General features: G+C 37.8%; 2 protein-coding genes across 3 annotated transcripts; one reads left to right on the forward strand and one right to left on the reverse strand.

Annotated features, from left to right (window-relative positions):
- Nucleotides 1-407: 407 nt before the first annotated feature.
- On the reverse strand, nucleotides 408-13,740 carry LOC121885491 (KN motif and ankyrin repeat domain-containing protein 1-like). Its single transcript, XM_042394987.1, has 12 exons — nucleotides 13,595-13,740; nucleotides 11,129-11,232; nucleotides 7,648-10,209; nucleotides 6,833-6,976; nucleotides 6,191-6,299; nucleotides 5,925-6,104; nucleotides 5,656-5,743; nucleotides 4,770-4,989; nucleotides 2,855-2,997; nucleotides 1,619-1,819; nucleotides 1,268-1,366; nucleotides 408-1,161 (listed from the first exon to the last, which is right to left on the reverse strand). Exons 2-12 carry the CDS (start codon nucleotides 11,163-11,165, stop codon nucleotides 1,099-1,101), a joined length of 3,846 nt encoding a protein of 1,281 aa, XP_042250921.1. The 5' UTR covers nucleotides 11,166-11,232; nucleotides 13,595-13,740; the 3' UTR covers nucleotides 408-1,098.
- On the forward strand, nucleotides 13,620-20,459 carry fbp1b (fructose-1,6-bisphosphatase 1b). 2 transcript variants are annotated; one of them, XM_042394988.1, is made up of 8 exons: nucleotides 13,620-13,705; nucleotides 17,382-17,597; nucleotides 18,216-18,378; nucleotides 18,486-18,578; nucleotides 19,490-19,630; nucleotides 19,744-19,881; nucleotides 20,003-20,122; nucleotides 20,271-20,459. In XM_042394988.1, exons 2-8 carry the CDS (start codon nucleotides 17,428-17,430, stop codon nucleotides 20,457-20,459), a joined length of 1,014 nt encoding a protein of 337 aa, XP_042250922.1. In that variant the 5' UTR covers nucleotides 13,620-13,705; nucleotides 17,382-17,427. The 2 variants fall into 2 exon arrangements, with proteins under 2 accessions (XP_042250922.1, XP_042250923.1); XM_042394989.1 differs by lacking the exon at nucleotides 13,620-13,705 and adding an exon at nucleotides 13,801-13,853.
- The last annotated feature ends 5,304 nt before the right edge of the window (nucleotides 20,460-25,763 follow it).

Here is a 25,763-nt window from a genome sequence, read left to right on the forward strand (position 1 = left end):
TGATTGGATGAACCATCTGTCTATCATTGACTATAATGGGCTAACTTCAACCAATCAGATCAACGAACCATATGACATAGTAAGAGCGCGCTGAAGAGGAAACACAAAACTGCAGTCTGAGAAACTTTAAAAGCTAGCAAGCAAGTCAGTGTAGCTAGCTATGTAGTTAGCATGTTGGTAGATAATTCTTGCCGTCTGCAAATAAAAGACAATCTTATGAATTGCTGTTGTTGTCTTTGAATGGGTTAGGGTTAGGGTTAACAGTTGCTTCTTGCTGTCGTCACGCCTAACATTGTCATCTCTAGAGCGCTGCCACTGACGTGGGTAAAGATAAACTGTGAAAGGTGTTCAAATTGTTTAAAAATCAATTAAAAGGAATGTATAAGTCACTGAAGGAGAGTGTTGCAATCAGCGACATGTCTCTTTATTCAGTGAGGAGAAAACATTCAGCTATCCAGCCTTCATCAGTGTCAAAACTATGCAATATAGACAAGTAAAACAAGTAAGACATGTTCAAAATGTATATCATGCTTCATGATGCTTCAAAAGTAGTAGTACAGATACAGAAAACCTATAGACAACTTACTCCATACTGTACAGTATGTTTTTACATTACAAAACATAGATGTACAGATTTTATCCAATTGTAAGTTTAATATTTTTTCATAATGATTAACAAAATCAAACATATGTTTATTTTTATTTGTTGATATGTATTATTTAGTTTCTATTCATTTACATATCTTATATGCGTTTCCATAATCCTTTTTTTGAATCTTTTTTCTTTGCAATTATATAATACTGAAATTATAAATTTGCATTTACAGATATTTACAAAAAAGACAAATGATTACAGAAAAAGCTAAAGTGACAGCATATAATAAGATGATGCCAGGATACAATATTAACTACTCTCCATTATGAATATAATCTGTCATGCGCATGTTACCTGCTGAGTTACAATATAAAAGACACTATGCCATCTTATGCAAACATTAATCTAGAATGAATATCATTACAATTCTTCTTTGTTATGTGAGCTTTATCACCTCATAAATAAAATTCATGAAGCGTCCATTCAGGTTTTGGAGTATCACCTCATTCAAAGACATTTCTACCACCAGAGGAGGAGAGAGACTTGCCACAGTGACGAGCTGCTGTCTGTTAAAGACACACACACACACACAATAAAAAGTTCTTTTTAAAAAAATACTACCTGAATATCTCCTTTGTTAAAGCGTTACTGTGAAAATGTAGACCCACATACCCCTGTCTGTCCTTTGGAGAAGTTGGCGTGTGCATAAAGGAGGACTGCGATGTCATTATGTCCTGCCTCCAGTGCAATGGACAGGGCTGTGCTTTCATCCTGTATGCACACAAAAAAGCATTTATATTACAAGAGGTTTATTGTACATTTACAGATGGAAGAAGCATCCTATATTTATTGAATCATGTATAACTACCACTCCTTTGCTTCCCAGTAAATTTTTACATTACATTTTTTCACAAAACTCTCTGCTTTTGTAATAAAATATGTGAGAGAAAGCTGAAATACTTCACAGCTTGAAGCCACTAGGCTCACAGTAGCTGCAGAGAGTGGCAGCAATGATTCACATACACTGTCGGAGAGGGTGGCATTACAGTCTGGCTGTGCCAGCAGTAGTTTCACAATGTCAGCATGGCCATGCTCGCTTGCACACATCAGCGCCGTGGATCCCTCATCATCCTGGAGATTGACCTCCGCCCCCTGTGCCAGGAGTGCCTGCACCATGTCCATCCTGCCATGGCTCACAGCCAGCATCAGAGCTGTCTGACCGGCCTGGACAGCACAAAGCAGGGGTCAAACATAAGAAATAGGGTTAATGGTGCAGAGTTGACACATCTCGAACATTACAAATTTATATTTACAGTTTGTTTGTTGAATTAAACAGTTCACACTTTCTTAACTCTTCACTTCTTGAAGATATGCACATACAGTATAGTGTATTTGATGCACCCACTGAAAAATACAGTTATACTTTTTTTTTTCCTTGCAAGTTTCCAGAAAAAAATAATACTACTAATTACTAATTACTAATTATAGGTCAAATACAGGCAGTGTCCAATTTGTATACTTACATTAATTAATTCCAATTAATTGGCTGCATAACCTAACATAAGTCTTTTGGTCAGTGGAACATGCAAAAATGTTAAATTTCTCTATAGTTATACAATTAAACAAAAATGAAGAATAAGGTTTCCAACAATAACTGAACAATTAATGAATATTTACTTGGTCTCAGAACGTAGTCTCATTTTTCTCTATGATTAGTATGAAATTATATCGTCTTCCCAGGAAAACTTCCTTGGAAATGATTAGGAAATTACAGACCTGTAAAATTAAGTGTTACCAAATATACATACAATACTTAGAAATATCACATATGGCAATTTCATATAAACTGATTTTTTTCTAGGTTCACATGCAGTCCTGCATGTAAGAATGTGAAGTCTATAGAGTAATAGCCACATTTGGAATTGAATGTTTGTCAAAGACAAACTAGTTTAAAAATGATCTTAATTGTAGCACCTGCATGTGAAAAAAAATATTAATTTCAAAGCCAAAGAAAATGAACAGATGAACAAAAAAAATAAAAATAAGAAGGAACATTTTATCTGTTACCATGGCTCCCAGTTGATGTGACAAGCCAACAGCTTTTTAATATCAAATTTTAACCACAGATAAAGTAATCTTAAAAACAAAACAAAACATCAACTTCTATGAATGAATAAACAACAAGCTTTTTTTAGTAGTTCCCATGGCAGCATATGGACACAGTTTAGAGAAACAGAATCTACCTGAGAACAGACTGACCTGGCTGGCCTTGGCATTGACGTCTCCTTTTGTGAAGAGCTGCTCCACAACTCTCATGTCCTCTGGAGTTTCCACAGCTGCGAGTGCAGCCAGCATGATCGGTGTGTAACCGGCTTTGTTCTGCTGATTCACGTTACACACTTCTGTAGTGATGGTGATCAATGGGCCAGAGTTGATAAAACAAAAGAAAAGAGAAAATATATGAATGACAGGATGAAAGAGGTGTACAGTATATCTTCATTTATTTACTGGTGATTCTTCCTAACACTTTCACACTGCAAGAAAATCCCTGTGCAAAATAGACCTTTTCTGGGTAAAAAAATGTCAAATAAAATTGGCCTACACTAAAGGTTACCAATTTGAACCAATGAAGACTCATAGACATGGGGAAAAATGTCAGCATTTACAAAAGCCATGCTTTCATTGCACAGCAGCAAACCATTTAGCCTTGCTCCAACTGTCTTCAAATAGCTGTTGTTTCATTTAAGCTGTGCAATGAAACGGTCTCAAAATGTACTGAATGTATTTTCTGAGTGCCTGAAATTCTATATAGTTTTTATTCTAGCATGGCTCTGCAACAACAAGCATGAGGAGCTTAAAACACTCACTCAGTGTATTCCATTAAGCACCAAACTACCACTCTTCCAAATTGGGTCCATTTTTGTTTGTTTTATCATTTTCTAATTTTCAGCTAGTACACAGACATTTTGGATGTTTGGATGAGTGAGCTTTTATAGCTGTGTGATGTTTGACCAAAGTTTTGAGTTACATAATAAAAAGCTTCAGTCGTGCTTATTTCAGGAACATTCTGAATAAATTTCTGTGATACGGGATTAAAATTTTCACTGTTTGTGCTGATTATATACTTCTACTCCTCCTTTAGACAATTGAGTGGTAGGTCCAATCTCTCCTGAAAGCTGTAGCAAGGCTTTTGGATAAAACGAAGAGTATTATGTCTCCTCCATTAGGGCACCTATTCAGTGTTTGTCTGTTTTTGTTCAATTTATATTGATTAAAGGCTTTGAATGGCCTGGCCCTGAATTATACTCTTTAACGTTTGATCCTTTACAGACCTGTGCACAGCTAGAAGGAAGCCTGGAACAGTTCATCGTGATGGTAAACGTGGAATTTCTAAAGTGCATCTTTATTTCTAATTTAAAGAAAAGCTGTAGCAGTACAGGACATCTGAGGGTCAATAAAGTATTTTACCAACACTTTAACAAGCCAAAAGATCACCATGTACCTTTAAATTGTGGTCATTACATCTTTGACAGTAAAAAAAACCCCATCTCTTTTGGCTTGTTATGCAGCAATGAACAAAATGTATTCTATTCACCTAGTTGTTGTAACAAGCCAGGGTTTCACTTCAGCAATATTTTTAATTTGCTGTACAGTATATCATCCATTTATACTGTGTAATGATGAGTGCTACTGAACTACTGTTTGTCCACTGTCCTTTGGAGATTAAAATTTAGGCTCTTGGTTGGGCAGCAGCATTAAGATATATGACCAAAAAAAATAGAAACACCTTGTTTTGGAAAAATGAAAAAAACAATTGCCCCCTAGTGGCTACTGGGGAACCTCGTAGTATCTACAGACAACACACTGAACCAGAGTATTCACTGGTCTTTATGCAGTACTCTTGAACTGCAGGATGTCTGTATGTCCTTGCTTCTTTCTATACAATTTAAGTGTTATGGCATTCTGTTTAAAAAGCAACAGAATTTGTGTCAGTTTTTGAATCAGTGAAGGTTAAAAAGCACCAGGAGGATCATTTTTCATCAACATTTTTTGGTTATATTGTACATGCAGACTGCAGAGAAATAAAATACATTTTCACAGAAAAAAGGGACAAAAAAAAAAGATAGAAAAGTCAGATTGTTGACCTCTAGTTGCCCTCTATGTATTACTGTACCTGCATGAAGCAGTTTCTTGACAATTGCAAAGTTGGAGTGTGACACACTGTAGTGCAGAGCTGTGTTTCCATTGCCGTCAGCCATATTAGCTATGTGTTGCAATACTGAGGGTGAAATGACCCGAAATGTAGACAAGTAATCTTCCACAGTGTCAGGAGCAGCTGACTTGTGGCTGGACACAGAGAACCACTCTTGCTGGAGAGTTTGTAGGCAGTCATGCTGCAAAGGAGAAAAGAATAGGTATATAACAGGTATATGTATTTTTTTAAAAAAAACAATGTTTGAATGAATGCTTTTATGCATTCTCATAAATGCCTTTCAAGATGCCTTGATTCAGAGTGTGTAGAGCAATTTTGACTTTGAATAGACAGGAACATCTTGTGATTTCGGGGATGTGACTCAAAGGAAACAGACAAAGAGCATAACAAAGCAACAACTCACTGTAAAACTCTCCAAAACATCATAAAATGAAGCTTGGAAATCTGTCTTCATTTCATCCTCAAAAGCAGCATGTTGAGATTTTGTTACTATTTCAAGTTTCATTATGAAACTCATCTCGATTTTCCTTTGCAATATACTACCTGTTTTGAACTCCCCTTCTCTCTATCGTGAATGTGAGGAGTCTCTTTCACTAAGAAATATAATAGTATTCAAGTTGAAGAAAAATGCCATTTTAGAAAATTACAGTGTCGACACATTCCTGGGCTTTTTGTGTCTGTTGCCAAAGTAATTTCTTCTTAATGGACATACTTGAACACACCCTGCCTCAGCATCTCTCCACACCCATCCAATGACATACCATTAAACATTCACATACACACACACACATGCACACACAGCGAGCTTCATCTGGCTGTCACAGTGAATATATTGAGCAAAACATACCAATTCCCTGCTGGATAAAACCGTGTCATCACTCAGGTGCATCTTTAAGGCTTGACAAGCAGAAAACATCTTTTCACTTAACTTGCTCCTGTAAGGAATAAAATGCTACAGGTTACTACTGTAGGTGCAATGTTAGACTTGAGAGGACCCCAAAAAAGTTGGATTCATGCAGTAAAATATGAAGATAATGGTGTTATTGCTGAGGCTTTTAATGCAGAAATCTAATTCAACTGAGAGATTATTTGGCTTTAAAACCTTCTAGACGTTACCTGTGCTGTGTATGTGATTTTGCAGACCCTTTTGATCCCTTGTTAAAGCCACCTTTGCCCTTTCTTGTTTGCATTACATCTTGAGACGCTTCCCTTAATTTTCTGTTTCCTCTCCTTTCCACTTCCTCAGAGTTAATATTCTCACTGGCAGAGAGCTCATAAGATGGCATTGGGTCCAATCTAAGGACAAAACATGAGAATTTAATACAATGGAAATATGTTAATATATTAATTGTTATATATTAGTTTAGACAATCGATACCTACCCTGTGGTAACCTTCATAAACTTCATGCTTTTCCTGTTACTGCTACAGCCTTGGTCACCATTCTGTTTCTTCATTACATTTCGCAACACGCCGGCATTAGTTGACCTGTCTAGAAACAATGATGGGGCCTCTATTTAATCTGCGAGATATTAGCAGTGTATTTTATTTATATAACACATGTACTGTAATAGAACAGATATAATCACACTAGGCCAATCTGGCAGGATTTAGTAAGGATATATTCAAGATATTCTATATATTCTTACAAATCTGAAGGCCATATTTTAAAAAACAGCTTACTCTGACACCAGTTCCTCCTACGAAACTGTTCATTTTTAGACCCTCAGCCACAAACTGCTATGTGGTGCAAGACGCCTTCCAAAACCAGATATCATTCCAAACATTGCAAGTGTATCCCTCAGAAAGTAAACTTGCCAAACCAAAGGCAGCCACTTCCTCTAAGCCCAATGCAAGTTTAAACTGGACCTTGAGAGTGGTCTGAAGATGGAATATTTTTAAACTAAACTACTTTCGCACAGACAGTCTTATCCACCTAATGTTTACTATATTTCTCTTGAAGAAGAGCTTAGAACATAATTGTTTAAGATTATAACACATTGACACACACACATACATGCTTACCTTGCAGAGCAGAAGATGTCTGTTGTTCTAACATTTGTATCATTCTTTTCACCTCTGAATCATTACTACCTTGTTGGCAGATTCCCTGGTTTGCTTTGTCACACTTAGAAAAAAGTTGAGATGGGGAGTGAAACTCTCTGTTGGCTGTGGCAAAGAAAGAGGACATTAGTTAAGCATTGACTTAGAAAGGTACCAAAATATATTACAAATACATATACATAATAACAATCCAGCATTAAAGGTACCCTGTAAATTTTTTTCATGATTGGTTGTGTAGAGCAAAGTGTTGATGAGTGGGTAGATGTACTGTACATGCAAGAGCATGCGGATAACACAATTCATATTCCTTCTAACTGCAAAGGGCAGTAATATAATTGCGTAGTGCATGTAAGCTTTTTATTCTACGTTATTCCACACATCAACAGTTGGTGGCAGTAACAAGAAAAGTAACAACTGAGCCAGCAAAAGTAGGGAAAGAAGACTGCTAGCTGATGTAAACATAGATATAAACAATGCAAGTTTCAACCTGCATTAACTACTTTTTTGGCCACTTGGGGGCAGTGGAAAGAAGTTGTGAAAACAACATGACATGTCATCACCTTTTAAGCTGATATGTTGCACTTACATTATGTTAGCAACATATGTTAGCAACAGTTGAAATGAAAGGTGCTGAATGCATGTTGAAACATATTAGTTAGGCCTCAAGAATACACACAGTGCATTTTGGTGTGATATGATGACAGTAAACTTTGCTGTGTTTGTTTACAAACTCCAAAAAGGTACCTTTAACACTAGCTAAATCCATACAGTGCTACCTGATGGCTGAGAATCTAAAGGATGAACTTCTGTTCCTCCTTGTGCCGCAGCTTTGTTACTGCATGATAGCGTGGAGCTGGCGTTTCCTCGGCTGCTGTGCTGCTGGACAAACCCTTCCCTTTGCTCAGTGTAGTCCTCAGTGAGCAGGTCTCCATGCTCCCCAAGGAGCTTTTGCATCTTCTCTATATAATGGTTAAGCTCAGGGTCCCACTGGGACTGTGTAGATTGCTGGAAACTCTGGCCAGGTGTACTGGATGAAACAGACAAATCCCGTATCCTTCCCTCCCCTACACCGATACTCCTCGTCTTGATGGGGTCGGGTAGATGTGATGGACCAGAGGCCATATTTTTGGTTTTCAGTCCAACCAGGAAATTGTCATTAATGTTTGTGAATCCAACACCAGTGTCTCGGGTTACGTTAGTAACAGTCCCTGGTGTTTGTTTTAAGGCACTTCCTACCATATTTTCAGTTCCTACACCAATTGTGCGGGTCTCTGGGATACATTTGATGTCTTTGACCCCATTGCCTACTGATACGGTCCTCATAACAGCCTGAGTGGTGTTAGTGTGCTTGTCTTGGGTATTGAGGACAGTATTAGTGCTGGAGTTGGTGTTGAAGGCATGTCTGGTGTTTGTAAAACGAGACACTGAACTGGATACAGTGTTGGTCCGCTGAGAAGCAGTCTGAGGTGAAGCCATGATTCCCAGATCAACTACTCTTACTGGATCTGTGGCCACACCTTGAGAAACCACTTCCTTGGCCTCCCAGATGATTACGTCAACAGAACAATCTCCACACGCTACTGAACGACACTTTATCTTTTCTACTGTAGGCCCCAGATCCTCCACATCTGTGTTGGTTTCTGCATCACATACCTTAATCTCTGTCCCAACTCCTTGTGAGTTTGTAAAAACTTGGATCCCCACGCCCCTTTCCTTTGTCTCCACTCTCTCCCGGACCTCCCAGTGGCTCATTGGAACACCTGGACCTGTGCTAGCATTCTTCAGCTCAGGTCTACCACAAGATACTCCCACCGTCTTTACCTCTATGACATCCCATGTGCTGGCATCTTTGAGCTCTGTGTGATTACCCACTCCCTGGCTTGTGGTGTGAGGTCTCACCTCGATGCCTGTGCTTGCAGTGGATGGCGTCGCAAAGCAGGCTTTATCCGCCCGATTCCTTGCTCCTGCAGCCTGAAGCTCCAGTTTCAGACGGCTCATCTCTGTCTGCAGAGCTGATTCTTTCAATTCTGCTTCTAAGTGACAAATTCTCTCTTTCAAGGCACCAATTATTAGTTGCTGGGCATCAAGCTCTGCTTCCCAATCTTTGTAAATTCCAAGATTGAATTCAGACACTTGTGTTGCAATGGAACTCATCTCTACCTGTTCAGTGTATACATATTTGTTTTCTTTTGTGATTTTAGACATTGTGATTTCTATATCTTTGGCCCTGTCATGCAGAGGGCTATGGCTTTTTCCATGCCATGCTTGCAAACGTCCACCTGTGATGGTTCTTTCCAATGCCTGCATCTCTTCAGTCAGTTGCCTAAACTCCTTGAAGTCTGTGCAGTCACTTTTCACTTTGCCCTCAAGTCCTTCTTTAGTATTCACCTTGCTCTCAATGTTACACCTTTCCATGCTACATGCTCTCTTCAAAATTACATCATTTATGTCCTCATTGTCACTCTGGTTCTTGAGTTGAGAGACCAGTTGCCTCTTTTCCTCCCGAAGGACAGAGATTTTTACCTGGAGGATAGGGATGATTTTCACCTGCTCCTCCAGCTCCTTCAGCCTCTGCAGGGCTACCACCATCTGATCACGGACATTCTGCAGGTGCATGGAGCCGAGACTTGTAACTGGGGTGGTTCTTCCAGAGCTCTGAGGGCTCAGCCTTAGGCAGCCTGTGCTGCCTCCTCTACTGCCAAGAGACGAGCTAAGGTGGACATGCATATCACCTCCTGTGCCAGTAGGCTTGTTCCCATTGTTGTTCTGATTATATGCACCTAAACCAGTGAAAGGGGAGAGCGACCCAGGGGAGCTTACCCCTCCAAAGCTAGCCAGTCTTCGACGGGGATGGGGCTGAGGTGGAGGCTGGCTGGTCACCTCCTGCTCCAAGTGTTTGTGGGCCTCCACATTGCTCTTTTCCAACACTGGGCTTTGTCTCTGTAAAGCAAATGATCTTGCAGCAGGCTGAGGCTTTGACTCAGTGGGTATCGGAGAGGCTGCTGTGCCTTCATTCCGGCAGGGTTTGTTATCCAAGGAGGAGCCATGGGGTGGAGGAAGAGGAGGTCGACCTCTGGCTGCAGAAGACATGCCCAGTAGTCTTGTATCATCACTGCTAGATGATGACAGGGATTCTGCAGAATGCCACTGGCTGGATGAAATCCCAGGCTGTGTTTTTTCCACATTATTAACGGCCACTCTGGGCCTTCTCTTAAGGCTTAGCCGCTTAATGGTGGTGCCGTTTTGAAAACTGTCCACACACTTAAAGTAGTCCACATCCAGCTGACAACTGTAGTCACTCTGCAGGTAGTTAGGAACACACTCTTCAGCACTTTGACCTGTTAGACCAATAGTGGGGTAGACATAGTTTATTACCCTTGCAGAGTAAAAAATAGTCCAAACACTTGCTGGAAAGTGGGAAATGTAACAGAGTATGTAGAAATATCTCCAAATATTCTCCTGATTGCATGTCATAAAAAACAATAAAACTAGACAATCAATTTAAAACAGCAAATTACTGGTGTTTAAAATATTAATATTCATAATCAAAAAATATCATAGGCAAACAACACAATGTGCTATGGAAAATGCAATATCTAGGCTTTCTGCATGCTATATACTTTCTACCCTTACAGTTTCCTTTTTCTTTCCTTACCTTAGTATTATAGGCTTCTCTGTGACCATTTCTATTCGAGTTTAGAACCTTTCTTCTCTCACCTCGAAATGTTTTTGACTATAACCTCTCTGAGCCTGTCCCACAAGAAGAGGAGGGACAGAGGAGGATTTACCAGTTGCGTAGACACTGTTTTCAGAAGTCACTTTTCTCCAAATGGTATGTCTCTCTACATAGACTGACCTACTCTATAATTACTCTGCAACTCTCCCTCTAAACACCCAACCATACTCTTGGCAGGCTTTCTCTACCACAGACATCTTCCAAGTATTTCAGTCAGTGAATAAACAAAAGCAACAGAGATCTGAGAGATTTAGCAATGGATACGTGACACAATATTGTAATTCATGAAAAATGTATAACAGCGTTTGAATGGTAAATGCTGAATACTTGAGAGAAATGTGCATTTAAGTTGATGGAGATATTCCCTTCTTTGCAAAGTTTTGGTCTTTCAGTCACCATTAAATACCACTGTAACTCCTAAAAACAAAAAGGTGAACACAAACATTGCACGTAGGAAAACATACAAACTAGAGAATACACACAGAGCGTCTAAGTTATTGCATAGTAATAGTAATAGTTACCTGACACATTTCTCAAGATGTAACTGCCTTGAGCCATGAATATGTTTCACAAAGTATCAATAATGGAGCAATCCCTTTAAATCCAGATAGAACTTTGAATAATTCTGGAAATAAAAGAAAAATGCAGCAAGTTAACTATGCTTCACATCTTGATTATTAGCTTTAACATGTATAGTCCTACACTGCATCACTCCTTCAATCACTTTCTCTCTCCCACACCAGGTCCAGCAGTCAATAACAGTTAACCTTGCAATGCTTACACAAAGGAAATGCAATACCAGGCCATGACATATTATAGTTAATTCCTCACAAGTACACTGAGTGAAATGCTGAGCCTCAGTGCACAACAGTGACTTGATGCTTTGCAATACTGTATCACTTTCTCCTCACTAAGCACCTTCTGTTTGCAGCACGTGGAGGTGTTGAGGAGATTTTCTCTCAAAGGTTGCACATAGGCACCTTCATAGAAAGTCAGTGACGTGAAAGTTAATTGATTGGTCAAACACTGCATTATGCATTAATAAAAAAAATCAGATTACATGAGATACATAGGATAAGGAGAAATCCAGCAGCAAAAGCATCAGGATTCAAGGATTATTTAAACATATTTTGCTGACAATGATAATGTATATGTAAGTAAATATTTGGTGTATATGAAAGAAATTCATGCTCCACATTAAAACCAGGCATCGCCCAGCCTCCAGAGAGAAAATATCTATCTTACTCTATTTTTCATCTGTTCCTGTTTGGACAAGCTGACATGACATCAAGCCTCAAGCAATAAATCCAATAAGTTTAGCAAGTTCTCTTTAGAGTCAGCCACAGTGACCCAAAGTATTATTTGTGCTGCTCTCAAATGAATGTTACAGAGCAGCTTGGAAGAGCTGATTGCAGGAGAGCAGAGTCAATTTAGCAGTTAACAGACAGAGGAAATGCATGAAAAACATTAATTTGGAACCAACGGATAGAGTATGAATGGGTTAGAGAGAAGGAGAGACACAAAAGAGAACATTTTAAACATGAGGCTTAAGTGTATGTAATTGCCTTTTCCATTCCACATGACACGACAAAAACACTATACTTCTGACAAAAACACCAGTACTTAAATATATTTTAGATACAGAGCACATCAAGTATTTATAAAGCTATGCAAATCACATACCACCATAATTCATTCATTAACTAACTTACAGCTATGCCTACTGTATATGTTTTCATGTTTTCTTTCTTTCTTTCAATTAATTTAAGAAAACTACATGACTAGATTTATTTGATAGGTTATCAACACACAATAAATCCTGCCAAAATTATGGTTGTTTTTGCCAATAATACTTTATTATTTTACTTTAAGTCAACAGTATTATGGTTGACTTAAAGTACCGTTGTTGTTTTTGCTGTAGATTAATGTTTTTTTTATCATCATGCCATTTCTGTAGTACTTCCATGTATGAGACTGTTTTTTATTCATTTGTAATTTACCGGGATTTACATGACCCTTGTATTTATATTGTTATCTACAGCAGTAAAAATTTCAGTGTAGACTCTGAAAGGGAAAACTTCTGCTTCTGTCATGGGACCAAATTATTGTGTCGGAGGGCTGAATTTGGCCTACGGGCAGTAATTTGTCTACCACTGGCCTACAGTATGTCATACTGGCTGCCTGTTAGTACACTTGGCCATAAACATTCTGTAAAATACCATGTTAGGAAGCTAAATACAAACAAAAGAAGCATACAAAATAAACACAAACCATTGCATACACGGATGTCATCAAATATAATCTCTTACTGATGTAAATGGTTCTCAACTTGGGAGTCATAGGACAAGTCTAAGGGGCCAGAAAATGATTAACAGTATAGGTGAGCTACACCAAATAATGTTTTATTTTTTCAGACTTTCCTCTAATGTTTGCGTTCTCGTGTGGATCGATAGATAATTTTAATTTGTATATATACAACATTGCTTTGTTTTAAGGGGTCACATGTCAGAATGGTTGGGTCTAAGCCAGCTATTTTGGCTTGTTTTGTCGAATACGCCCAAAGCGTCCCCCCCTTTCACTAGTTTGCAGGGCTTTTTTTTTTTTTTTTTTTTTTTTTAAAGCGCTTATAATTTAGCTGGAAAGATAATTCACCAAAGAATTACTCCCAGTTGGTACCAGAACCTATAGGCACTCTTGGAAAATATGTGTTTTTAAATATGACATGACGACACAATTGTAAAACATCTCCAAAGTAGGGGTAAAACATACATCGTTTACATTAAACATCATTTGCTTAAGCCTGACGCCTTGTGGTCACGCAAAGAGAATACAAGATAAACTTCAACCATGTTGATATGATGCTGCTGCCACAATTATTAGGATTATTTCTCATGGAAAATTGTTTTTACTACTTTAAAACTAAGATAAAAGTCAGTGCGCATTCACCTGTCAGCCTACGTTAGCTAACGTGATGAGAAGTCACTCACCTGTGCAGGAGACCTACAACAGGTTCGGGTGATGTAGAACTTAAAATAATTACACAGACGCCATTTCTGTTGGGAGAGGTCGAACAGCGTTTAGTGGACATGAAAGCGATGGTAATTTTCATCTTTTTCTTCTTTACTCCTTTGTTTTTGATTGTGAAGACTCCGTGCCGGTAAAGAGAGAAGTTTTCACTGTGCAGGAGCAGGAACAACACTGCGCATGTGTAAGAGCTGTCAGCGGGCACGGCAGGTGCTCCAGGTGGTGAATAGACCTCATTAAAATATTGATGCTGTCTTTTCTTCTGTTGAATCGATTACATAGCATTAAGACTACATGATTTTTGTATCTATTATCTCTGAACTTACATCTTTCTGTAGGCGAAAGGGCTGTTTAGGTTTTGACTATATATCTCCTCACATGAAGCATATTTACTGTAAAAAGCTAATCAAAGATCTTTATATATATACAATGATTTCCAATACCCTAAATTCACTTTTTTTTTCCATAATTGGGACATATGAGTGCGACTTTTTCTGAAGCCAAGCAAAACTTTACAGTATTCTTTGTTTAAATATTCTTTATGGTTTATATCTTTCATTAATTAAATATCAATAAATGCAAAAAAAAAAAAAAAAAAAAAAAATCTAAGTTGATGAATCTAACATCCTGCAGGGACTGTCCTGGTCAGATCTGTGTTGATGCTATTTAAAGTTCAAGGGATGAAGAAAATGACATAAAACAAACAAAACAAACAAACAAAACAAACAAACCAAAAACCCAACACTACACAACTCTAACTGATTCAAGGCACAGCAGGATTGCCAGCAGTTATATGTTCCTCTGAATTCCTCTAAATTGTAAATTGTGAATTGAATCATTGCTCGGACTTTGTTTATATTCAAGCTGCACAGTGACATCATGTGGTTACAGTGGAGGAATACATTTTGCACCCAATACTAGACCAGCAATATTAAAGTTGTTTTTATACTATATTTGCCTGGGACTCCAAGAAAAAAAAAGTATACAGTAGTATACATTTTAGTGTAACTTATGTTGTTTACAAACAAAAAATAATTACAGAAATAATCAACTGTAGCTCTCACATGCTGGTCTGCAAAAATCACATTTGCAAGTTCATTTTTTACCATTAAAAGAAACATTAAATGTTCAAGTCTGTCCTAAAACTACAGTCAGGTGCCCAAATGAACACTGACACATGTTTTTCTTGCTGTAATCACTCTCCTGGTCATACTGGCCATTAACAGATCCCTTCATAGTGCACTTTTCATGTAAGTGATGGGTGACAAAATCTACAGTCCTCCTTCTGTGCAAAAATGTATTGAAAAGTTTATTTGAAGATAATATGAGACCTCAGTCTTCCAAATTATTCAAATCAATGCAATATCTTTCAAAGTCTTTTTGTTTTGTTCCTTCCACTGCAGCTGAGCAGGAAAACACTGTCCATCAAGACACAAAGAGGGATTTTTTGTTTTTTTAAAATAAAATGACTGTAACTGTTGAAGATATACACTTGATTTGACTAACTCAGACTGCTGAAACCTCATATCAACTACAGGTAAACATTTAAATACATTTTTGCATGAAACCAGGATGGTGGATTTTGTCACCATCACTTACATTGTGAGCACATTTTGGAGGTGATCTTCTAATGGTCAGTGTGAACAGGAGGAATGATAACAGCGAGCAAAACCTGTTTCAGTGTTCATATGGACACCTGACTATTGTTTTAAGACAAACCAAAAAAAATGTGAACCTATCCTTTAACCAGGAAAAGCTATGAATGGTGTGTGATTAACCATTACGCAATACCTCATAGTAAAGGCTATTATCATGCGGTGGTGGAATGTAACTAAGTATATTTTCTCAAGTACTGTACATAAGTATAATTTTGAAGTAACTGTACTTTACTTTAGTATTTCCATTTGATGCTACTTTATACTTCCACTCTACTACATTTCAGAGAGAAATATTGTATTTTCTACTTCACTAAATTTATCTGACAGCTTTAGTTACTTTTCAGATGGAGATTTGACACAATGGATAATATAACAAGCTTTTAAAATACAACACATTGTTAAAGATGAAACCAGTGGTTTCCAACCTATTTGGCTTTTGCCATCTTACAAAAAGCAGTGTTTAGTCAGGGTCACATTTCAGATGTCTATGAGTTGTTAACAGCTCCACAAAATAGTGATTTTTCCCTCTAAACTTCTCACATGGTTTCATTTCAATAAATGTTAAAATGACCCAATATTTCACCAGAAATCAAAGATTAGAGAAAACCAAAAACTGAAAAACAGATTTGTGTATCAACTTTGTTTTTTCTTCTTTCCTCTCCAATTAATCATCTCACGACCCCTCAGATTTGCTTGGTGACCCCTTGGAGGGACCAGAACCATAGGTTGGGAACCACTGGACTAAACTAGCTAACTGTATATAAAGTAGTTGAAACTAGCTCCACCTCCAGCAGCTACAACAGTAACATGCTGCTCTAACACTGATGCTTCAGTATTAATAATCTAATCATGTCATATATAATAATATATCAGTCAGAGGGACCAAACCAATACTTTTACTGCAATACTTTAACTACATTTTGCTGCTAATATTTATGTACTTTTACTTAAATATGTTTTTTCATGCAGGATTTTTACTTGTAATGGAGTATTTTTACATTGTTATTGGTACTTTGACTTAAGTAGAGGTTCTGAGTCCCACCACTGTTATCATGCCTGATACCTTGTTAAAAGTTCAAAGTTCAACTTTAGTTTTCCATTGTGAAACAGAACATTGACACATTCCGTGTACGCTTACGTTGTAAGTCGAGTAACTCAGTAAACCATGTGAGGTCATTTTGCCTTTTCATGTTTTTGTGTTTTTGTCACATACAGAGACAGCCATAAAGTAATTATGTCCATTCAGAGACACACTCACAAAGAGACAACAAACACCACTGCACCCTCTGAATCTGACTATTTATTACCTTGCAAATACTGTTTAATCAGCATATGTGAAATTAAGGGTGTTATATAAAAGAGATAGGGTAGACCGGGACAATGAGTCCAGCGTTTTGAACTTTACACCTCTCTTGGATCATGCAGGAGAAGCATGTTTAAGCAGTGCTTAATATATTGTTCCAAAAACATTTTCTGTAATTCTTATAATATTTTGGCCAATAGTGGCACAGTGAATTTCATAAATTGTTTGGCATTTGTAAAACTAAACACATTTGTTTGAAACTGAAGCTAATCAGTTCAATAATAAGAACAATACAGAAACAATTTGAATAGCACAGACCATTTGTATTAATGTAAGAAAATGAGAATTAGATGATACAACAGTTTGTTTAAAAGCTTTTAGAATAATTGTGAACTTTGGCATAAACACAGTGCAACAAGTTGTTCCAGATGTAAGATCATACCATTTTAACTTAATAAAGGGAATTTTATTTATTCAAAATATTGCCCAGAACTTATAATGAACAGAACTTTAAAGTGCAGACAAAGAAAATCCTGAGTCAAAAATCAAAGTGTGCAGAGATTGAATCAGGCTTGAGCCTTTGTTACTTTAAGATGAAAAATGTTAACTATCTTTGAACTTTGCTCTTTCAAACCCACTGTTCCTAACAGAAGTGATCAAACCAACCGCTGACTGTGGGAAACAACACTTGTGATTGGTTGAAAGAGTTGCACACCCCCATCCCTACCCCTATCTGTAGTTCTAGAGTCCGCTTTTTAACTTTGGGGGCCATGCTCACCTATTTCACAGGCATTAGGTTTCTACTCCCAGTCCCAGTCTCACACCTGACAGCAAAATGTCTGACAAAGGAACCTTCGATACCAATGTGCTGACCCTCACCAGGTTTGTTCTGGAGGAGGGCAGGAAGGCCCATGGAACAGGAGAGCTGACGAACCTGCTGAACTCCATCTGCACAGCTGTCAAAGCCATCTCAACTGCTGTCAGGAAGGCTGGGATTGCTAACCTGTGAGTAGTATTTTCTTTCTTCTTTTTAAGTAACCGTGGAGATAATAGAAGGAAACATGAATGCATCTGCATGTAAATATGAGGCTGTCATATAAGTATCATATGGATAAACGAGGAGGGGTAACTACAGTATGCACCCCATTAAACATTTATAAATCAATCAAGGTCACTATTATTTGATGACCTTCATTTGCTCCTCTTAAGATATCAAGTTTCAATATTCTATTCCTTCTCTTCCATTTAAATGTGTGTGAAACTGAGGTTCATATCTGGATTTAGTGTTACTTCTAGCTGCATGCAGTATGACGTAAGACTCAACTGTTTTAAATTAGGCCCCGACCCCCAACCAAAGGTAAACTGCAAATGTTGTGCAAAATCCTCCAGGACAGGGGTCAAGCAGACACAAGAAGACTTTTGAGACCTTTCTCATTCTTACCGGTGCAATATTTTAATATAATGTGGAAAAAAGCATCATAATAAAGGCAATAAATGCACTTTTAAAGACAATCTATGTGGATTGTTATGACATTTCCTTCATGTTTTAAAATTGCATAGAAATAGATAGCTGTTATTCAGCCTTTGATCACTTCAGCCTGTCCTTGTCCTTTCTCTGGAAAGATATGGCATCGCTGGAAGCACCAATGTGACAGGGGACCAGGTGAAGAAGCTGGACGTCCTGTCCAATGACCTGGTCATCAACATGATCAAGTCCTCATTCACTTCCTGTGTGCTGGTGTCAGAGGAAGACGAGAAGGCCATCATTGTAGAACCAGACAAGAGAGTATGTGCATCTCTACAGTATACTGTATACATGCATGTCTATGTGAGTTTTCACATATTTTTTTGGTTTTGTAAAGTTGATTTTAACTGATATTCTTTAACTGACAGGGAAAATACATTGTGTGCTTTGATCCACTGGATGGTTCCTCAAACATCGACTGTCTTGTCTCGATTGGAACAATCTTCGCTATCTACAAAAAGGTTAGTGCATGCTGATTCAAAACACAGAGAAGTTCTTACCTCAGCAAATTGGTCAGCATGGCTTTCAATTATATTTTATATGGATTTTCCCTGAACTGATATTTTTTCCAAAAACCCTCTATGGAGTTGCAAATCAGCATCTGAGGAAAAAAGGAGTAGGGTCTAGTGGTGGGATGTCACTAAGTACATTTACTCAAGTCTTGTACTCAAATACAGTTTTGGGATACATACTTAGATATTTGATCAGTTCATAAAATATGATGCATTGTCACAGATTAAACTAGCAAACAATATATAACGTAATTAGATTACCTTCACCTCTATCAGCTACAACATTAAAATTCTTTCAAAACAATAATGAAACATTAATAATTATCTAAAATAATGTAATATATAATAATATAACAAACAGAGGGGCCATTTTACTGTGTAATGAGTACTTTTACCAAGAACATTTTGCTGATAATACTTAATAGCACTTTTACTTAGGTAAAATTTCCAATGTAGGACCAGATACTTTGTCCACCACTGGGAGGCTCACATACTAAGAGACTTTATTCTAATGTGTTTTCAAGAACTCCAGATACAGTCTGGGTAGATAAAAGGGCTGCACAAGGATCTGATGTAAGGTATGGAGTTAATGTGTAGGCTAATAGCTCGTTTATATGAGTCCAAGGGTAACCACAGACTTTTACATACCTGAAAAAGCTGTACAAGTTTAATCTAGGTGACAAATCCATAAAGAGGGCTTTAGTTGTTTAGTTTAGTTGAAACTGTATCCCAAAACTGCATCGTCCTGCCCTGTATCCCTATCAAAGAAAATAACTAACTGTATGGCAGCTTCAACACATCTCATTAGTGCACAAAATGTCTTTGTCTGTTTTGAGAATTTTCCACATGTTGTTCCATAGACCACAGATGATGAGCCAAATGAGAAGGATGCTCTGCAGCCTGGAAGAAAGCTTGTGGCAGCTGGTTATGCTCTGTACGGCAGTGCCACCATGATGGTCCTCTCCACTGGTCAAGGAGTCAACTGCTTTATGCTCGACCCTGTAAGATGACCCTGTAGTAGATGACATCAAAACTGTTACTTTTTGCTAATTATATACATTTATTTGTCTTCATCTGATACTCAGATCATCAGTTCCTTGAATTCCTTTTTCAGTCGATCGGTGAGTTCATCTTGGTAGATCGGGATGTGAAGATAAAGAAGAAGGGAAAAATCTACAGTTTGAATGAGGGATATGCACAGCATTTTTACCCAGATGTGACAGAGTATCTACAAAAGAAGAAATACCCAGAGGTAAAGGAAACCAGCCAGTGACCATCATTACTGTTATTTCGTGTATATTAATACACATATTTGGATTCTGAATATTATGAAATTGACTCATAAATTCCATATAACACTTTCGTGTTTCTAGGATGGCTCTGCTCCATATGGCAGTCGATATGTTGGCTCCATGGTAGCTGATGTTCATCGTACTTTGGTGTATGGAGGGATCTTTTTATATCCTGCTAATGTCAAGAGTCCTAAGGGCAAGGTGAGCGGGTGGAACTTTATATATGAGCAAAAATGTTTTTAATAATTTCTAATAATCTCTGTCAAGTTGCAGTGAAATGCACAAATCACAGTTATTAGTCATTTATCTTGATGTAAAGTCACTCCTCTTTGCGCTTCTTGACTCTCAGCTAAGGCTGCTGTATGAATGCAACCCCATGGCCTTCATCATGGAGCAGGCAGGAGGCATGGCCACTACAGGAGCCATGAATGTTCTGGACGTCCAGCCCACCAACATTCACCAGAGAGTCCCCGTGATCATGGGATCCCCTGATGATGTGCAGGAGTATATTTCCATCTTTAAGAAGCATAACAAATGAGGTACTCAGCTCTGCTATGTAGCAACATTACAAAATACCATATAAAATAGTCATCAACAAGCAAACAGTCTGGGATAATAAATAATGTTATGTTTTTTCTTTTCATTTTCTTTGGATTTAACAGGTCGAGTTTGGTGGTGAGCAACGTAAAGCAGGACGAAGAGGCTCAATCAGGACATTCATTGTTAAGTGCTTTCTACTCATTCCTTCAACCGCACTGATAAAGGAACCAGGAACCTTATGAACTCTGCCTCACACTGTGCTGTGTGTGTTATTTGTAGAGACCTACCCTCTATTTTTTAAATAAAGACAAATAAAAAGTTGCCCTCGTTCTTCACTGAGTTGTAAAAATCCAGTATATATGGGTTGAGCTCTATGTCTGTTTTTCTTAAGGAGAAATAAAGTCATACTGGATTTTGGATGGAAGAGGAACTAAAGAATCCCACAAACTAACTGTCAGTCACCTGTTCTCACTTTATTAATGATATTAATAACTTTACCACTTCATTAACAATGTTAAACAAGACTAAAAAAAATCTGTAGCTCTATGAGGCTGTATTTTAGCACAGAAATCCCTTGAGCTATGTTAGCATGCTAACAATAACAATGCATGGTGATGATAAGCAAGTATAATATTACCACAGTCACTATGTTGTGTGTTAGCATGCTAACATTTGCAGCCGATGAGAAAGTGATAAACCAAAGTAGTGGACAAATTAAAATTTTGACCTGATGATGGTGCTAGAAGAGAGGAGATCACCAGTCTTTCAGGTTTAGGTTCACTGACAACACTCTAATACATAATAAAATACAACATATAATAAGGATAAAGTCTTGGACTTAATGCCATTTATCAAGATGGAGAAAGGTGTTCAAGTCATTAAAATTTATCTCTGGTGACCATGAATGTCTGTATATTGTAATCTATGCAATAGTTGTTGAGATATTTCATTCTGGATTGAAGTAGTGGACCAACTGACAGCCCAGCATTACCATCCCTACAGCCTTGCCACTAGCATGGCTAAAAAGTGAGAGCAAGAACCTGACAATGTGCAGGATCCTCTGATACCAACTCATTATAAAGAGATTTTGGTCCTAAACGTTGCCACTAAGATCATATGGTGTGCAAAAACTTTGTTGCAGATTGTAAGATTGGACTGAAGTAAAACTCTATTTGAATGAAACTTTGGATGGCATTAAAGATGTGTTTATAATTCTATTCCCACCCATCCTCCATTTTGGTATTTTTGTGACAACCACACATCTACCATATAAAACTACAGCCTCTTTCAAAAAATGGAAAAATACTTATACTACTATCATTGACCATCAGCTGAAATTGCTTTTGAAAGCAGCAAGCCCAGTAGAGCACTTTGGACTGAGGTATAACAGGATATTTACATGCATTACATACTTTCACACCTGGAAACTGCACATTACAGCTCTATTAGAGCAGCTAGGAGTTAAGGGTCTCGCTTAAAGGCACCCTAGTGATGGTAACATGGGCAAGCGCTGCTCTTTCACTTTTCTCACCCAGATTTTGATCTTCCAGTCCAGGAAACCAACCAGCCTGCTTCTCTAACATATGAGCCCCAATTTGCTCTGAACTTGAGCAGTCAGTTTGAAAAACATTGTCCCAACAATGAACAATGCTTTCCTTTCATATTCCTCTTTGGAAAGCTGAGACCAACTTCCTTTACTACATTTTATTTGGACATTATGGGATTTTGGGATGCAAGCCCAGATATCTCAGAGCAAGTTAAAGGACGTCATTGTTTCTACTTCATGGTCATCTAAAAAGAGGATAGGATAAGAGGATAGTGTCCTCAAATGCACATGTGCAGAGTGACAGAGTTCTAAATAACCATAAATCATTAACAATCAGAGCAAAGAGTTGTTCTGTTGTTAACACAAGCCAATGTGTGGGCTGTATAGAAGAATGGAGCAGTCTTCTCTTTAAGGTGGTCATCTTTCAGTGGGTTTCTGGAAATGTTTAGCATCTTTTTGATTTGGTTGGTAATTTAAATTACTTGCTGTAAAGGAATAGCTCAACATGGGAATATCGATACCACTCTCATTTGTGTAGGGTAGTTATGAAGCTAGAGCCAGCAGCTGGTTAGCTTAGCTTAGCATAAAGACTGGAACCAGGGGGAAACAGCTAGCCTGGCTCTGTTAAAAAGTAATAAAATCCAGAAAGCAGCCCCTCTTAAGTTCACTAACTGACATGTTAAGTCTCATTTGTTAAATTTGTACAAAATTCACATCATCTGAATTGAAGTCTCTGCACTGGGCCTAGAAATAGGCAGGCACAAACCCCCTGTAAAACCCCAAATTGTTATTTTTACACCTTGGTTTTTGTATGGATTAAACTAACAAGATATTCAAATATCAAGAGCTTTATTGACGGTGATAGGCAGATTTTGTTAGCTTTGACCAGAGCCAGGCTAGCTCTCTCCCATGTTACCAGTCTTTATGCTAAGCTAAGCTAACCAGTTCCAGCTTCATATGGAATAAACATATATAAAAGTGGTATTGATCTTCTTATCTAACTCTCAGCAAGAAAACTAATAAGCATATTTCCCAAAATGTTCCATTAACCTGAGAAGACATGAAGTTAGATGTCAGTGGAGCATCTTTTTTTTTTTTTTTTAAACCTTTGCATCAATGTCCATTAACAACTATTACTGATTTTTAGGCAGCCTTGTTTCTTCTGGCAACAGCAACACACCCTGACAGATCATCAAAGAGCCAGAAATGTTTTAGTTTTGCCACGGAACTAATGAGCCATAAAGACTCACTGAGAAAAACAAAAAGATCCAACAGTGTAGTAACACAAGAGCCTCATTCAATCAATCAAGTTATAGGAAAGCAGTCATTATGGTCTGTAGAAAAACAATGCCTTCGAATTTAGACCTGCTATATTGAACTGTAGCTTCCAGTAAAGGAAAAAAAAACATAGATTGAAAGTCTGATATAAGCCTAATGAGCTTTTAATAACATTACAACACAATAAAAACACAATTGTGTGTATCATTGGATCACATGGAAACTTGGCATTGAAGTGCAAATGCTCCTCTGAGAGCATAATGGAATTTTTATTGCGTTTCTTTTTCAACTTACGTCTTGGATCGAAAGCCCCTGGGTGTGAGAATATTGTATGTGAGTCATATAAGTAAAATTATTTGATTGATGGCAGATGTTTGATCAAAGACGGATGGCTCGGCACTTACGAAAGAACTCCTTTGTATATATAATACAAAATAATTTATGTATCTCCAGTGCGCTGAATGGAATCCATATTGTCTGGCATCCACTAAAAAAACTCTAACCACTTCCTCTTTTGAGTTAGTCAGTGCCAGCACTGAAGTGCTGCAGTGCCCATGAGACACACAAACACTTACACATTACAGACACCCTTGTTTATTTCAATTTTGTTCAGACTGTGTATGATTATAGGCTACTGAGTCAATATTTAGATTTTGCAGGAAAAGCAAAACCCAGCCTGTTTATTTTTTCTCTTGCTACTGTGTGTGGTAAGTGTGTATGTACTGTATGTATATGTGTGCAGCCACATGCATGTGTGTGTATGTGTGCACATGTTTGAAGGACAGGGTGAGATGACATATCTTGGTTTTGAATAATAGTCAATCTATTGAAATAAGTATATGACTAGAAACTTGCTGTTGAAGTGTTTTGCTGCATTGTTGTCCCTATCATGCTTTTAAAGAGAGGCATTTCCTTTTTCTCTCCTCAAAGGAGCTATTTATATTACAGCTCGCTGAATCACTGCCTGACTATTAATTTTTCTCTGGCAATGATGTCATATTGAAATTATATAACAAGGCCTTAAAAGAGAGAAGTGGGTAGCATATCAGAATATTCTAGCCAAATGGTGTTGTAATGGCTACTTCTGCCAACTGATTGATTGTTTATTTAAATTAATAAATGGTCATTTATAATATAGTATAATATGTCACGTATTTGTCTTTTTACTATTTAATTTGGTCGATATAACAATGTTTTGCCCCTTTGTTCCTTCTAAGTATAACAGGTCAGTACCTGCTGTTTTCTGTTGTTGCCCTTGACTGTCTGACTGATATCCAGCCCAGACAGGCAGGCTCTGTTTACTTTACACTCTGATGAAGACTGTTATAGTGGTGCATCTGTGGTGCGTCTTTGCGGCTGACAGCTTACTCAATCAGCAACCTTCCCCCTTTTCTGTTCACCCTCACCCATCTCAGTTCTTCCAGGGCTGGACGGAAAGGAAGCTCACCGAAGACAACAGAAATTAAAGAAAAAAATCCGCAACTACAAATGTAAACGATAACCAAGCATGTCTATCGGTTGGTCAAACACTTTGGTCCAGACTGAACAAAAGTCAGTTCCCACACACACTTTGCATTGATTTATTAAAAAGAGTCGATGTTTCGGCCTCAAGGACTTTTCTCAAGACATATCAATCATAAAGTGACACAGTGTCCATAATTGCATTATAGTCTACAGCTGTGTTGGCGGTGTGTCCACGATCACATACAACAGCCCACCCACTCAAGACTCCCTCACCTGTCAAAATACACAATATTCATAGTCGTACTCATTCAAAATCTTTTTGATGTTACTAAAAAGCAAAACATTTTTTTCAGGGCTCAAACTCGTATTTCAATTTCGAAGTTCAAATCTCCAGACGAGGAAACAACTTAAAGGAAGCGCTCCTGAAACGTGAAGCATATTAAATTACTGAATTAGAGACTCTCACACCATTTGGGGATGAACGAGGTCCTGGATCTCAGGGTCTTCCTGTGAAATGTCCTGTGAAACAAACCCAACCTACTGCTAAAGCTCTAAATAGTTTTTTTTTTTTTTATAATTGACCTGCATGTTTTATATAAAAAGTTTTTTATACCATGGTATAAATTATATTACATAGAGAGATGGACTTCTTTCACTTCCTGTTGTTTTGTAGGATTGTTAAGTGTTGGTCTATGTCCTGCCCCTTTTTCTATTGAATAATTTTGATTGATCTGAGCCCTTTGAAACCCCCCACCCCCACACCACCACCACCACCACCAGATATAACATGTACTTGGTTTTTTTTTGTTTTCTCTTTTTTGGGAGGGCCTGTCCTCCTGAAAATGTGTTTTGGTTTACACATATTTTGTATACATGGATGAATCTAAAGTTATAGGACCCCATAGGGCATTTGTATAATATTTATACCACTAACCTGAAAAAAATGTCTTTTTAGTAATATCAAAAGGATTTTGAATGTGTATGACTATAGATATTGTATGTTTTGACAGTTGA

The sequence above is a fragment of the Thunnus maccoyii genome, chromosome 19 (assembly GCF_910596095.1).
Source record: "Thunnus maccoyii chromosome 19, fThuMac1.1, whole genome shotgun sequence".
Taxonomy (NCBI): Eukaryota; Metazoa; Chordata; class Actinopteri; order Scombriformes; family Scombridae; genus Thunnus; species Thunnus maccoyii.